Source organism: Peromyscus maniculatus, chromosome 18, assembly GCF_049852395.1.
Source record: "Peromyscus maniculatus bairdii isolate BWxNUB_F1_BW_parent chromosome 18, HU_Pman_BW_mat_3.1, whole genome shotgun sequence".
In the NCBI taxonomy this organism is placed as follows: domain Eukaryota; kingdom Metazoa; phylum Chordata; class Mammalia; order Rodentia; family Cricetidae; genus Peromyscus; species Peromyscus maniculatus.
This window is the reverse complement of record NC_134869.1, coordinates 3,621,014-3,637,368: the sequence shown is the minus strand read 5'-3', so window position 1 is coordinate 3,637,368 and position 16,355 is coordinate 3,621,014. Positions and strand designations below refer to the sequence as shown.

General features: G+C 45.5%; 1 protein-coding gene across 1 annotated transcript in view; it reads left to right on the top strand.

The window, feature by feature from the left end:
• Nucleotides 1-15,727, top strand: part of C18H12orf75 (chromosome 18 C12orf75 homolog) — a 40,295-nt gene extending 24,568 nt beyond the window's left edge. The window contains exons 3-6 of the mRNA XM_015986574.3: nucleotides 10,560-10,595; nucleotides 11,226-11,305; nucleotides 11,624-11,661; nucleotides 14,865-15,727. Of these exons, the coding sequence (XP_015842060.1) occupies nucleotides 10,560-10,595; nucleotides 11,226-11,305; nucleotides 11,624-11,628 (121 nt within the window). The 3' untranslated portion in view covers nucleotides 11,629-11,661; nucleotides 14,865-15,727. The remainder of the gene's footprint in view (nucleotides 1-10,559; nucleotides 10,596-11,225; nucleotides 11,306-11,623; nucleotides 11,662-14,864) is intronic.
• Nucleotides 15,728-16,355: the final 628 nt, after the last annotated feature.

Genomic DNA, 16,355 nt, shown 5'->3' with positions numbered 1-16,355 from the left:
CTCTTCATGTGCACCCATGAGTGAATACACACACACACACACACACACACACACACACATTAAAGTTGTTCGGTATGATGGCTATTCTTGGTTGTCAAATTGAGTACACCTGAAATTAACTAAAACCTAAAAATGGAGGACATAACTGAGAGATTTTTGGTTAATTAGAAGTAGAAAGATTCACTTCTAATCTAGATTTTTGAGACAGTAAGACATGTCTTTAATCCAGATCTTTTGAGCTGGGAAAACCCAACTCTAATTCGGGTCATGCCTTCTCCTGGAAGTCTATATAAGGACAAGGAAGAAGGCAGCTTTTGCTCTTAGCCTGCTTGCTCTTGCTCTCTCAGGGAAAGTTCATTCCTTCACAACCAGCCATTGTTGGATTAGCTAGACCACAGCCTCTATAAAGAGGATGGATATATATATATATATATATATATATATATATATATATTCATCCTATGAGTTCTGTTACTCTAGAGAACCCTGACTAATACATTCATTCTGTGTTCTGCAATATCAAATATCAGCCAGGACTTAATTCATTATGGAAGATTATGAAAGCACATTCATCTCAAATGTATACAGATTTATACTCATCTTAATACTTAAATTACATTTATATCAAATAATTATTTTAAATATACTTATTTATGATCAGTGAATGTTTTATTTGTATATTTATTTTATATACCTCTATACCAAGAGTTGTGTGAAAATTTCTGGGGAGAAAAGAGGCTGGGAGGTGATACATGGCCTCAGTGTGCGTTGACCTGGTGAATGGTAGCCATAATTATTAAGGGCTTAAAGACTGTTGAACACAATCATCTGAGGTTCTGTCATGAATACCTCATGGCAGAAGGCACAGAACAAGGAAGGCCTTGCTGTGAGTGGAAGCCATAATTCTCATTGGTCGTCATTGTTGGGTTTCCATAAGTAGGACCCAGTAGAGTAGGAAGAGGGAGGGAGGGAGGGAGGGAGAGAGAGAGAGAGAGAGAGAGAGAGAGAGAGAGAGACAGAGAGACAGAGAGACAGAGAGAGACAGAGACAGAGACAGAGAGACAGAGACAGAGAGAGAGGATCATTAGGGATGGAGCCAAACCAGGCAGAAAAGGAAGGGGAGCCCAAAGGGCTGATGTGTGGGGGAAATGGGATGTGGGGACATGGTCTCCAGAAGGCTGATGCATAGGGGAAATGGGACATGGGGGACATGGGCTCCAGAGGGCTGATGTGTGGGGGAAATGGGACGTGGTGGACATGGACTGAAATGAAGGCAGAGCTAAGAGCATGACTCTAGGAAGATCAGAGAGAAAACTGTTTTCTGCCTTCGGGTGGGATTTTTTACTCCAAAATGTGAAGTAGTTTCATGAGCCAACCCCATGGGGCAGCAATGGGATGGTGTCACTAGTGTTGTGGGAACATTTAAAAACCTGTGATGGGTGTGCTGATGAACGGGTCTTGGTGATCAAGTAGCACAGTTGTCTTAGTTAGGCTTTCTATTGCTGTGATAAAACACCATGACCAAAAGCAACTTGGGAAGAAGAGGGTATTTGTGGCCACACTGTGTCACTGAGGGGGTCAGGGCAGAAACTCAAGGCAGGAACCTGGAGGCAGGAGCGGAAGCAGAGGCTGAGGGCGATTGTTGCTTACCAGTTTGTTCCTCGTGCCCTGCTTTCTTACATTCGCTAGGACCACATGCTCTGAGGGTGGGGTGGGGACAGGTGTTAGAAGAGCACCTCCCATGGTGAGCTGGGGACTCCCACATCAATCATGGGTGAAGAAAATGCCCCCACAGGCTAGTGTGGTGGGGACATTTTCTTAATTGAGGTTTCCTCTTCTCAAGTGACTCTAGCTTGGGTCAAGTTGACAAAACACTAGGCAATACAATGTCACACTGTTCTCTATAAATGTGTAAATGTATTTGTCATTTTAAAAAATAATTTAAAACTCCCGTGATTTATGTAATAATTAAGAAAAAAAGGGAAAACAGAGGGGCTTAAATCGTGAGACAAAGGTTGGATGATTTTCATGGGTTTCAACACTAATAGAGCCAGTGATGGAGAGACAGGCTTGGGTAAGAGCCAGAATCTTTAGTGCTTTTGGAGTTTTTATAGCAGGAGCAAGACTCCAAAGAGGGGATGTTCTGAGTGTTGGTGGAATGGGCCCTGTCTGAAGCTCAGGAGCTTAGGAGCACTTGGCTCGGTCTTGTCTTTGGAGATCCTAGGCTATTTGAAAACAGCTGTGTCCCTGAGGGTTTGAGCAGAACTGGTCCTGCAGAGGGAAAGGCGAGGTTTCTGAAGGTCAGGAGACAGCATTTTCCTGCCTTGCTCAGAGCAATTGGTACCTCTGTCACCCACCTGAGATGACCCCTAACGCGGTAGGTCTTCCTCATGGAGAGAGCAATCAGTGCATCAGGGGAAGGCTGGGGATGCTGGTTAGCTCTTGAATCTCTCTCCTCTGGGCAGAGGTTGAAAGGCCTGGCTTTGACCTCAGCTCACCAGGAGAAAAAAATGCAGCCAGTCTTGGCTGAGGAGCTCGTCCAGGAAAAGAGTGAGAGCTAGAGGAGCTGAAAGAAGTTTTGAAGTTTTAATGAATCGCTCCAGTACAGTCCGTGGCAGCAGAATAATTCAGTTGAAATCACCTATAACCGTTTGGTGGATTTGACCTGAACCACAGTGTTGGTTACGTTTCTCGTGACTGGTGTTGGCTGAGCATTAGTCCCTCCTGGCAGGGAGGGCGTGGTGGCAGGACCGTGGGCAGAGCCTGTTCATATCACGGGGAAGCCGGAAGTGAAGCAGGAACAAGAGGTGGCTCTGCCTTCAAAGGTCCACTCCTTCTATCAGCTAGCCCTACCTCTTAAAGTGTCCACAGCCTCCAGAAATTGTGCCTTCAGGCAGGGCGGGGCACAGGTGTTTAAAACATAAACCTATTGGGGGTCAATTTCAGGTTCAAACCTGAGGAGCAGGGGGCACCATTAATGGAAAATTCTAAAGAAAGTGAAATGATTAGGTTTGCACATGGAGAATTATAGTATAATTATAGCAAATACAATTTGGAAGCAAATGTATTGTTAATTAATAAGCCTGTTCCAGCTGGCTGTGATGTTCATGCCTGCCACCTCAATGCTCCAGAAGCAGAAACAGAAGGGTTACAGAAGGTTTGAGGCTAGCCTGGGCTACCATGTGAGACTTTGTCTCAAAAACCAAAACCAAAACCAAAGCAAAACAACCTCCCCTTCAACAAAACTAAAAACTCTTTCAAAAGATTATCATGGAAAATAAAAAACAGACAACCAGAATGGAGTGCTGGCTCTGGCAGCTTCTGCATACATCTGTACTGTTTACAAACTGAGGTGAGGTGAGCCTCCACAGTGCCACAGTCATGGACGAGGGAGGCACAGGCAATGGCTTGTTTTTCTGCTTCTCAGAGCAGCTCTGTAAGCAGAGCTTTATATTTAGAACGTTTTTTTCTTGATGAATAAGTAAAAAAAAAACATATTATGTTTTTGCCCCGTAAATGTTTGTTCTGGGAAGTGAGAGCCTCCTGGTTTCCAGGCAAACTGGAGAGGAGGAATTAGAGATCATTCATTGGAATGGCTGCTGTGTTAGTGATTTGCCATTTGTTTGGGAACATGACATGGTTTCATGATTTTACTATCGAAGGCTTTGGTCTTTTAACTGTAGTTCATTCAACTGCAAAGCCAAGAAAATACAATGATGAAGATATTTTGATTATCAGATATTACTGGTGAAGAAAAAAATGATGTGTACACATATTTTAAAAATGTATGTCTGTGTATTGGCGGTTCTGGGAATTGAACCGAGGGTTTTGCATATCCTAGGCAAGCTGAGTTATAGCCCAACCCCTCTTCTTATTTTCAGTTTTGAGACAGTGTCTCACTAAGTAGCCCAGGCTGGACTTGAACTTGTAACCCTCTAACCTCTGCCCCTCTTTCGAGTATTTGGGAAAATGTACTTGGGTCTCCAGGCCTGCTTATAGTTTATATTTGATGGATTAATTCTGAATAAAGTTTATTTTGGTGAATGTGCTAGTTGCTGATAGAATGAAAATCATAGTATAAAATGATTGAAAGGTTTTTTTTGTGTCTACAGATGGCTGTCTTTCAACGGTTGTGTACAAAATACATATTGAAAAGCTGGGTGGAGGGAAGCCCACCTTTTGCTGAGCAGCCACGGTCTGTGCCCAGTTGGAGGTGGTCTATCTTCTAGAAGCCAGCTTACCAGAAAATAGAGCTTATTTATGACCAAGGAGACGTTCAGTATCTGCTTCACTTAGGAACAACCTACAAGATGAGGATGGAGCAGAGGGGTGTGTAATTATCTGCAGCCCCTGGGTCAATGTATGATTGACTTTGAGACGGAGAAGACGAGCACCATGCTGGCTTTGGCAAGCTCACAGGAAGTAGCTGCAAGCAGGATCAATAGGCACCATCTATAATCTTAGACGAGATGGTTGCTCCGGTACTCGGCAGAGTGAATCATGTTCCCACAATCCCAAGATGTTAAAAGCAGGAGGGATTTGAGTTACAGTGGTCTGCTCTACTTTCAGTAATACCTGTTTTTGCAAACAGTCTCACTGACGTTGTGACTGGAGTTCTGAGTCAGAGTTCTGGAAGCTTGTGATCTTAATCTTGGAGATTATTATACTCAGTGGGCGACTTGAACCTCGACATCTTTCTCCTTGAAAACGTATTCTTTGGTAAAAAGAAGCTAAGTTGTTGCCAACAAAGAGAGACCTCATTTCAATGAAATGCTCAATGTATTTTCTAAGCTTGGTTCCCAATGGCTAGTGGTTGATTCTTTGAAATGTTTCTATGGTTTAGAACATTTTAGGCTTGCCTCATAAACTGATTAGGAATATTTCACTCATTTTTTTCAAATATTAAACCACATTCCACATAGTTTTCAAAGGGTGGGGATGATAAAAATGAACCACAATTTTGATACAAGAAAAAGTGTCATGCTCCATCTGGGGAAGAAGTGTGTCATCCACATTATTTTCTAGCTTAGTTGTTTATGTGTTACTAGAGAATGGAGTAATACCTCATTAAGACTGATGTCAAGTCCTTTGGTGTTTTTGCTCTTGGAGAAATAAGTCTTCTTGGTAAGATGGGTTCTGGGTGCAGCTGTAGATGTTTACACCAAAGGCAGCTCATGGTTCCCGGCCCTGGGCTCTTCCCTGTCTCTTGCTGTCTGGCCTCTCCCTTTATTGACTGAGACATTCATGACTGATAATGGCTGACTTGAATTTGTATCTTTGGCCAGCCAACAGGTGATAAACTCCATTCAAATCTCCACCTCTCTAAGCCTTTACAGTTACTGAAATATGGCTGGTGAAATGGCTCAGCTAATCAAGGCACCGGTCACTATGGCTGAGGCCCTGGGTTTGATTCCTGGAACCCACATGATAGAAACAGAGAACTGACTCCTGGAAGTTGTCCCCGATCTCCTCTGCACACCAGGACCTGCATGTGCACATATTCACACACAGAAATAAGAACACAACTGTAATCTTTACAAGTACTCGGATGGGCAGTCACTGAGATCACTGCATGGACAAGGTCATCCTGTAGGACTCTGTTCATCTCCCCTTTACTCTGTGCTTAGCATGGGAGATAGAAATCAAGGTGGGCTTGTGGTATATGGTCATAAAACTGTGTCAAGTTGGGAGTGGGGCATACTCAGTGGAAACACACAGCTTAGCGTGGGCAAAGCCCCGCCTTCGATCCATCAGGCACAAACCCAAACCCCAAGCCAAAAGACTCAAACAACAACAGCGCTTCCCAAACCTCAGATCTGACACCACAAACAAACTAAAGGGCAGCTTTAGATTCTGTGCCACCCACGCAGCTGGGGTGTCCGGAAGCCGTTTAGGCTCTGGTTCGGTAAAGGACAGCATATGTGGTTTCCTCTCTCAAGAGTGCTGGGCGGGCCTAAATTAGAACAGGTGAAATGAACGGAGACAGCTGGTTTTCTTGCGTCACTCTGCCAGCCAGCAGCCTTAAGCGCCTGCCATGCAGCTGCTGATGGACAGTGTCTCCCGGGGTCCCTCGCTGGGGCGGGGGTGGGAGCGGCAGGGCTCGCCTTGCTTGGCCTACTTAGTCTCCATAACAGCGGCTCCAGCGTCCTCATAGTTATTAGATTCGACAATCAGCTCTCTGACCCGAGAAGTCAGGGCCATCGAGGTGGGCGGAATTGAGACCCCAAAATGAGAGTGGAGATGTGACCGTGGACAGACAGACTCATGGGGCCCGGGGTGTCCCCCGCGCGGCCGTGGCGGGGACAGCATTTTGGTGATGGCCGTGGCGGCTCCTACTCCCCCAGGAGGTTCCTCTGCATCAATCAGCCGCTCTGCTCTGCCTCAGCTCGGACCTGGTTTTTCCAGAAGGTTCTATGGAAACAGCCTTCAGGGCAGCCCTGGGGGTGGGAAAAGGACTTTGTGAGAAGATGGTTCAGGCTCCAGCTGCTCTGTTGTGGCTTTAGTCCCCACAAGACCCACGGAGGCCCTGGAGCAGCCGGGGAGTCGGGGAGGTGTGAGCCAGGGACACTCGGTGCCTCCTGAGCTGGGTGCCTCCTGAGCTGGGTGCCTCCTGAGCTGGCTGCTTCCTGAGCTCGGCAGGCACGGAGGCAGCTTCACCTCGGAGAAACCCACAGTGATGTCCTCCTGAACCTGGTTTCCGGTTTCTCTCTCTCCAAGTGACAACATATTGGAACTCCAGGTTCTCTGCACTAGTTTCTGTAGAAACTCAGAGCTGTTATGGGCAAGAGCACAGACGTATCTCATGATACCCTGGAGGGACTGGGTGATACTGGCATGTTTTGTTTTAAATTTAGGCACAAGGTCTCCCTGTCCCAGGCTTGCCCTAAGCTCACCGTGTAGCCCAGAATGACATTAAACTCCTGACCCTCCTTTTCCCAAGTGCCAGAGTTCAGGTGTGTGCTAGCACACCCAGTGTGTGTGGTTCCGAGATCAAATCCTGGACCTAGGCACACGAGACAGACATTTCATCAACCAATTCCATCCTAGCCCCACTGAGGCGTTTTTTAAAATCCAGGGCTCCAGTCTGAGAATTAAGAGTAATTATGTGTGGAAAATGGATGAGTTGGCAATCTCATACACACAGATGTGTATGCCAGACTTCATAGTGTTCTCTGAAGGTTTAGAAGAGTGGACATGGTGTGTGTGTGTGTGTGTGTGTGTGTGTGTGTGTGTGTGTGTGTGTGTAGGCCCGAAGATGACATCAGGCACAGTCCTGGACTGTTCCTCATTTTATTGAGGCTTCCACTGTCTTCCACTGAATGCAGGCTCCCTGCTTCCAGCTCTAGCCAGGCTGTCCTGGGAAGTTCCATGTTTCTGCCTAGCTCTGGCATTGCGGCATACCTGCCCCGTTTTGAACATGAATGCTGATGATCCAAACTTCAGCCCCCACATTCACACGGCAAGCACTTTATGCACAGAGTTCCCATTCCTCAGCCTGACATTGGGTGTCTTATAACTCATTATACATGTGTTTTTAGAAAATTTACATCTGAAACTGTGTCATCATTTCCTGCCAGTCATATGTGTGCAGGTTGTTTATACTGAGAACACAGATTGGGCTTTACACAATTGATAAGAGAGAGATTTAAAATATGGGCTGGATCCTGCCTCATCCAGCCTTCATAGAAGAGGAGGTGCCGGGTGTCACTGCAGCTTGATTGGTGGATGATACCATGGGAGGCTCCTCCGGATCTGAAGAGGAACAGTGGAGGTGTGGATGGGTGGTGGGGAGAGGGGAGCTTGGGTTAACTGGGTGGAGGGGATTGAGGGGAAACTGTGGTTGGAAGTAAAATAAAATATGGGTTGGAGAGATGAAGAACACTCACTTTGGACGCTCACAACTTCTAATTCCAGTTCTGATGGATGATGCCTCTGGCCTCCAAAGGTACCTACCTATACTCATGTGCACATGCTCACAGACAGTCACACACACACACACACACACACACACACACACACACACACACACATTAAAAGTAAATCTTTTAAAATTGTTTTCTTGTATTTGGGAAAGTTAAAATTTGAGCCAGAGTTAGGCAAAAGAAGAAAGAGCTAAAACACACAAGTGGAAACTGGATGTGAAAAGGCTGTGGCTGAGTCCGTGAGACATCACATGTGTCCAAACCTACCAGTGACACACAGCTTTACAAACGAGGGCTTCACAGAGCCCTTCTGCGCCACAGAAAACAGTTCTGATAGTCGTGGCCACCGAGCTTCTCATCACTCTTTACCCTTTATCTGTGCTGCAGATTATGAGTCCATTTTAATTAAGGTAGTAAATACCACCTTATTAGGCCACAGCAATATGCACAACGCCATTTCTAATATGGTGTGACTCCGATACGCCTTGATGACAGAGGATTTGACTCTTGAGCCAGGGTGACTGAAGCTAATGATTGTGTGGTGTGTAAACACTGGGCTCAGTTCGGTAAGTGACATCTCAGGATGGACTTAACACTGGATCTCAGTGTCTCTGTGCTCACTGGCCACGTTCATCCGTGATGGTCAGATCCACTGACAGGAGAGCAGGAGCGTGCCCAGCTGTTGTTAAAGCAGCCGGCACTGGACTGAGGCTGCCTCTAGACTCAGAAGACTCGGGGAGGGGATTTGCGGGGTTTGCTGTGTTTTGATGGAGGCCTCTTCAGATGACCTGAGGTTGTCATGGGTATTGTATTTCTCTAAGAAAAGCAACCCATGTGTGCTAACCAGGGCTTCTGTTAAAGACGGGCAGAGGAATTTTGGTGGAATGTGCGTTCCCTTTGAACAAGGACAAAGTGTGATAAAAGCATCCAGAGGCCTGAGGTCAGTTTCAGGTGTTTTTTTATAGGAGGTGTCCAGTTTTTTGGTTTTTTTTTTTTCTTTTTGAGTAAAAGTGATACGGAGATTGGGTGTGATTGAGCTGAGCCCAGGATGCAAACGTACCGTGTAAACAGTGTGTGTGTGTGTGTGTGTGTGTGTGTGTGTGTGTGTGTACATGTGTATGTGCATGCACACATCCATGTGGAGACCAGAAGTCAAGCTCTGGCATTGTTTTATGGGGGGGGGGTTCCATCTTGTTTTTTGAGACAGTCTGTCCTTGGCAATATGGCGAGCCTGATTGGCCAGCAATCCCCAGGGGTTGGGCAACCTCTGCCCTCTAACTGCTGGGATTACAAGCACACACCATCATGTCTGGCTTCTGGGGGTCAAACGTGGGTCCTGCTGCTTGCACCCCAAGCCCTTGAACAACTGAGCTATGTGTCCAGCACTGACTATGCCCTACGAAGTTCCTTTAGAACGCTTTTCCCCTCTTTGTAGTAGAATGTGTGTTAAATGTCTCATCTTCTGAACAAAGGGAAATGAAATTGGAATGCTGGGGCATGGTCTTTCTGTACGCTGTGAATATATGTTGTTCCCATTGGTTAATAAATAAGCTGCTTTGGCCTATGGTAAGGCAGATGGGAAATCCAAGGAGAGAGACAGGAAAGAGAAAGGCGGAGTCTAGAGACTTCACCCAAGAAACAACACACCAGCCGACCAGTAAGCCACGGAACACGTAGCAAAACATAGATTAATAGAAATGGGTTAATATAAGATATAAGAGCTAGCTGTCAAGAGGCCTGCCATAGGCCATATAGTTTGTAAATAATATTAAGCCTTCGAGTGATTATTTTATAAGTGGCTGTGGGACTGCAGGGTCGGGTGGGACGAGAGAAAACTTTTGACTACATTGGCATTTAACCCTCTCACTACTGCAGTTGGACCTCTCAAGTGGTACAAGGACTTCCAGGTCACACATACTAGACCTCTTCCTTCATGGTTGAGGTCCAGGCAACTTGTCCCTGTCACTCATCTGGGGAGCAGGTGACAGCCTTCTGACATCTGTCCTCTATTTGGTCTGACAGTTGGGCTTTTTAGCATTTGCTGAATTTATCTATGTTGATATGTAAAAAATTGCCCAGTCTTAGGGGCTGGGCAGCAATGGCACACACCTTTAATCCTAGCACTCAGGAGGCAGAGCCAGGCGGATCTCTGTGAGTTCAAGGCCAGCCTGGTTTATAGAACAAGATCCAGGACAGGCACCAAAACTACACAGAGAAACCCTGTCTCGAAAAACCAAAAAAAAGGAAGGAAGGAAGGAAAGAAGGAGGGAGGGAGGGAGGGAGGGAGGGAGGGAGAGAGAGAGAGAGAGAGAGAGAGAGAGAGAGAGAGAGAGAGAGAAAAGAAAGAAAGAAAGAAAGAAAGAAAGAAAGAAAGAAAAAGAAAGAAAGAAAGAAAGAAAGAAAGAAAGAAAGAAAGAAAGAAAGAAAGAAAGAAAGAAAGAAAGAAAGAAAGAAAGAAAGAAAGAAAGAATATTGTGCAGTCTTTAGTATATGGTCAGGCAGAGTCCAGTGCTGGAGATGCACAGGGTGGTAATAAATGTGCATTAAGGGCGCTGTTACTGCAACTTTGCCTGTAACCGAAGAGGAGGTGTCTGGTGTAAACGGACAGGCTCATGGCAGGTGTTTCTGGACTTTCAGGACGGAAGACTCCATAACAGACGACGACAAGAGGAGGTACGTGTGCTGTTGAAGCCAGTTTCACGTGAGTGATTTTGGTCATAGTACATGGATGTAACCCACACCAGCACAGGACGATGACAGATTCCATCAGGTGGGATGCTAGTGGGGATGTGCGGTCAGAATCTCGGCTGCGACCCAGCGAGCTTGTGCTGTCGTGTGCGTGTGGCTCTGTGCCGTCCGCCTGCCTTGAGTCAATGACTCCCTCCTCACCTCTGCTTCATGTTCCTCTCACACTTTCCCTCTGCCCTGCTCTGCATTCCTGGGCTCTCTGTGTCATATTGCACGTCTTTCCCTGTGAGGAAGTGACCTTTGAATGTCCACATTGCCTAATGCCACAGGGATCTCAGAATTTGTATAAACGGTGACTGACACCTGTCACCTTACTTGACACATCACTGTAGCTCACTTCTTTTCTTTCTCATTACAAGTAAAATATTTAAAAATGTCACTGACTTAATAGAGCCATTGTTCCCAAAGCTTCCTTTTAACACAGAAAACCAAGAATCTTTGAAAGGTCCTGAGTTACCTTTGTGATCGTGTAATTGTTTGGAGTGGTCCACGCTTTACTGTCTGATGCTTCTCTCTCTAGCAGGCTTTAAATTGATCTCACTTCTTTTCTTAAAGAAACTACGGTGGCGTGTACGTTGGCCTGCCCTCCGAAGCAGCCAGCATGGTGTCTAGTCAAGCCAAGACAGTACGGAAAAGTAAGCAAGGGTCACATGGGGCTTATGTCCTCAAAAAGAAGTGTGTGTGTGTGTGTGTGTGTGTGTGTGTGTGTGTGTGTGTGTGTGTGTATGTGTATGTATGGGTGTATGTTTATATGTGTTTATGTGTGTGTGTGTAGGTATAGGTATGTGTTTATGTGTGTGTGTATGGGTATGTGCTTATGTATGTGTGTGTATGTGTGTGTATGGATGGATATGTGTGTGTGTGTGTGTGGCTATTGTTTATAGCTTTGTGGGAAACTATAATGAGCTTTTGAAACGATCTAAACACTAACTGTTCTTAATTTCCTCTCGAAGATTAGAGGAAGAAAACAGGATGACTGGATACTCAAGAGGTACTGTGCATTTCCTGAATTGTCCATGTGCTTCGTCTTGATGATGATGATGAAGGAGCTGCTTATGTTTCTATGTACAGCTCACAGATGTTGCATGCCAGGGCGAGTGTCTCCTCCCATGACTGTGATTCATCCTAAAGAGATGGACGTTAGCTCCATTTTCTTCTTATCTACCACAGTTTCACTTCACCCTTCCACAAACACAGGGTAATTTGTTTAGTAAGAGCAAGCTGCGTGCCTGCCCAAAACAGCAGGGCTCCCCAGAACATGGGAGGGCTTAGGACTTGAGTGACAGCTGGGAGATCTCTGTCTAGGAATCAGGATTCACACACCGTGTATAGCAGCAGAGTTAGAGATGCGTCCATCACCGGTTGGGATGGGCAGTTGTCCTGGTCGACACGGGAGCAGGTATGTGGGGAGGGAGAATGTCTACTCACTTGGTCCCATGGCACATCGTGTGTTTGGCTCTCCACTCGGTGCCGCTCCTGCCAAACACATGCAGCCTCTTTTGCATCCTCCACGTCCAGTGTTGTTTCCCTGAGAGAGCCCATTCTCTGTTGGAATCAGCCTCTTCTACGGGCTGGCTGAACAGGTTACCTTTCCTCCGTGGCCTCAGTCTTACAATCAATAGAATGGATCTTTTGCCTAGACTTCAGGGTTGTTGTTAGGAGTAAATGAAATAAGCGGCAGCTTTTGCTTCCATCCTCTCACTCCTGCTTTCTCTTCCTCATCCTTTCTCTCCCTCTTCCCCTGCCTCCTCCTCTTCCCCTCCCCCTCTTCATCTACCTCTCCTTCTAGAACCCAGACTCCAGCAGACCAGAAACAAGAGGTCTTTGATGCTGAAGCAACCTCTTTTCCAGGGTCAGTTCTGGAGTGGGTATTTGGGAAGGGGTGGGCTGGCAGGCTCACAGGCAGAAGTTGAGATGTTTCCCTGCAGGAGGGCTGGGGCACACAGCCTGCTTCTTAACGGAAGCCACAGCAGCCTTGGAATCGTTCTGTGGAGCGTGGCTCAGCAGAGAGGCATCACAGAGGTCAGCCTGGAGTTCCCACTGCCAACTCGCCAAAATCCACCAAGGTTTTTTTTTTAAGTCTAGTATGCAAATAGAGCGAATCCCTTTCCCACATAGAGCTCTGGGTTTGCTGCCATTTCGCCCCAAGTGTGTGATGTGTGTGATCTGCCTCCTGTGTAAGCTGAGCCAGGGGAACACCAGCCTGTCATTTCTCTTGTGAAGGGTTTCAGACGCGTAGGAACTGAGCAGAAGAGGTGTCCCGTAGTCCAATCCCAGGAACCTAGTTATTGGAATTTTCCCAGGGGCCTGCCCTGAGAAAATCCTTCCCAGAGTCCTGGGGAAGAACACTACGTCTGGCGTGTGGTTATCTGAGGGAAAAGAATCTATGTACACCAAAGCTCTTTCATCTGTTTATTTTTCTATGACAAAATCCTATCTACACAGCTTCAGCTCCGTCCTCACACTCAGCTCCTCTCTGTGCCTACTGGGCCTGCCTGTCATAGACCTAACTAATCTCCTGTGCTTTCGACCTCATCTCCGTCCTCTGTTCCTTCATCCTCCATCTTTCCTTCCTTGTTCCTTACCCCTGGCTCTGAGAAACTGCCTTTTCTTCTCTCCAGTGGCTCTGCCTCACCAGGAATTCTGCTCCAATCTTTACTGCACCTGGTTATGCAAAAAGCCCTATTGTCCTGAATCAATAGCTCTTGGATGCTACTAGACCTGAAGGCAAGGGATGGTCTGAGCTTCATTTGCACAAGAAACAAAGCTATGCATCTACAGCCCACCTGTCTTCTAGGCCCTGCAGGGATGTTACCTAGTGAATCAGCAGCAGGTCTGAGAAGCTTGTTCTGTTTGCCATATGGCCTAGTAGTGTATGAGCACACAAGAGTTTCATAGCAGAAGACAGCTGATATATATTAAAAGCTGAATAACACCAACTATTCCTTGATAAATGGCTCCCCTCTTCAAGGACTCCTTGGTTTATCAAGGTATAGCTTATTATATGCAGCTGAATCTCTATACTATATTCTTGTGGCTTGCTGCACCTGGTCACCTCTGCTGCACACAGACCCCAGGTGAGTTCTGCTGGGCCTCTCAGCTTTCTCACTGGGGATGAGACTTGATAGCTGATTGCCTTTGTGTGAGGGTCAGAAGTTCCCGCAGTAATAGTTTAGCAGTTGCTGCTCACAGCCCACATGGTTGTACATAGTGGATGAAATACCGCTTCGCTGCTCATGGATCCCGTGTGTTCTTTGACCCCCTCTGTTGTCTCTGTTCTCTGATCTCATCTCTAAGTAGTCAGTTTGATTCTGGCTTCCATTTTGCCTGGCCTTTGAATTACCTGAAAAGTCTTGACCATCCCTGTTCCTGAGTGGCTATGTGTCCATCGTTCCGCTTGTCTGTGACACACCTACACCTGTGACTTTGCAGGATAGTCATTGGGCAGAATCTTGATGGGAAGACTGTCCTCTGGGGGCTTTTGAAACAAAGAAAAAGCTACACTGTTTTTAGCTAACACCACCATTCCATTTTCTGAATGGAATTCATGCCGTGAGCTCATGTGGCTATTTTTTGGACCAAATCAAGGAATGACTTCAGCATCTGGGGAATATGGATATGTAATTTCTCATACACCTGACTCTAGAGTGGAAGCCACACGCACGTAGCTGTGGCTTTTTCAGAGGCACCTTCTACCCAGGAGGGAAGTGGTCGCATAGGCCCACTTTCAACTAAGCTAGTTCAAAAGGAGCTTATGTGATGGCTCTTAGATGCCAGTGTGGACCAGCTCCATCAGTATCCCTTGGAGAGCTCCACAGGCTCTGTGGTTGGAGCCTCTCTCTAGTTTAATGCTGGAAAGGGATAGCATTATGACTGGTGATCTGTATTATGAATGTGGTGCTGATATGCACACAGCCTGATTTGACCATTGTTATTCTGTAGTTTAATTTTTAATTGTATTTTTATAAGTTTCCCAGCATCCAATTTTATCTCTTTATATAAATATTACCACCATTCAGAACCATGCTGCCCAGTAATAAACCTTAAGTAGCTGTTGATTGGCTATTGAACATGCAATCTGCTTAAAAGCAAATCCAGTAGATAATTTGCAGGCTTAAGACACGTGCTTTTATCTAAGTTGTGATATTTGAGTGTGCTGATTCTTCCCCCCTCTTTTCTTTTTTCTCTTCACAGCCTGCTCATGAATTTGGAAGGAATTTGGCTCCAGGGACATTGTGTCTTCAGACAAATTCTGAAAGGTGTCCCCTGCTGTGCCAGCTCCCCCAAATCCTAAGCGTGTAGTTAAAGCCTCGGGTACATACTGGACATTGTGGCCGTGGAAGGAAATTGTCAAGACTTCATGCTCAATGGGGGGACTTCGTGTCGTCCACCACTGAGGGCCGTAAAGGCTGTGGCTACCGGCCTGGGCCACCAGGCATCATAGCATTTCCCATCCTGGCCATTCAACACAGTCCACAGAAATCATGTCTTTTCACTGATACTCTTTTGATAGTTTTTATATAACGCAATCCTTATTGTATTTATAACATGATCTTAGGGCCGTATAAAGGGATTATCTGAAGTGATATATTGCCTCGTCCTTGGATGTTTCTACTTTGTTGTTTTTAGCTGTGAAATTGGTAAAAAAAAAAAAAAAAAAAGAGTCTCAGAACCATCACCCTGTCTTACTAGCTGGTTTAAAATTTTTATTTAAATGTAAGAGAATTCCCTCTGTTGAGAGCATCTCAGTATTTGGAAATGAACTAGTTAAGATTGCATGCCATCCACACGTGTGAATTAAATTCCCGCTTTCTTTAGTCTGAAGCTTATATGACTATAAGTGATCTCCATCTGCCCAGTTGTCCATTCTCCCCATGTGTAATCAGAGCATCTCACCATGTTAATTCCCTACCATCTCGAAGGTGTTACGGTTGATGTTTAGTGGGATTTCTGTAAAGTTCCTGATTTGCTGACAACGTGTATACCTACTTATGACTGCTGTAAGTGACTTGGTTTACCAGTGTACTTCAACAATTAAATATTTTTATCCCCCTTTACCTGGATTTCTTAGTTATTTTCAAGAGAAGTCACATGTAATATTATCATATGTAAATACAGTACATCAATGTGTACAGATAACACTGGTTAAATAGATTATTATGAGAAGTGGGAGGTTTAACCTAAGTGGAAAGCTCTGTCTTCTCTAGTTGGTTGATAAAGATAATTGTAGAGCCATCAAATTGCAAAACAAAAAAGTAAAAATTCCTAAGAACTTATGAGACAAATATTTTCCTCAATGTCCACAAGCTTAATACCCATGGCATTGGGTAGGGGGGACATCAATGTTTATGTAATTAACAATAATAGCTCCGAGGAGCCTTAGGCAGGAGCATCAGGGGTTCAAGGCTGGCTGGCTACACAGTGAGTTTGAGACCAGAATGAACTAACTACATGAGACCCTGTCTCAAAGTCATTAAATAATAACTTTGGAAAATTTAATTAACAAATAGCTTTAGATTGATAGAAGAATGTAAGGATGGACTAGGGATACAGTTCAGTTCCAAATGAACTCCATTAGTTTTCCTAGGCCTCTTTTGTTATGTTCCAACCCCAGATTATACTATGTCCCAATCATATTGATCTATCTTTTGTTTTGTTTTGTTTTGTTTTTTGAGACAGGGTTTC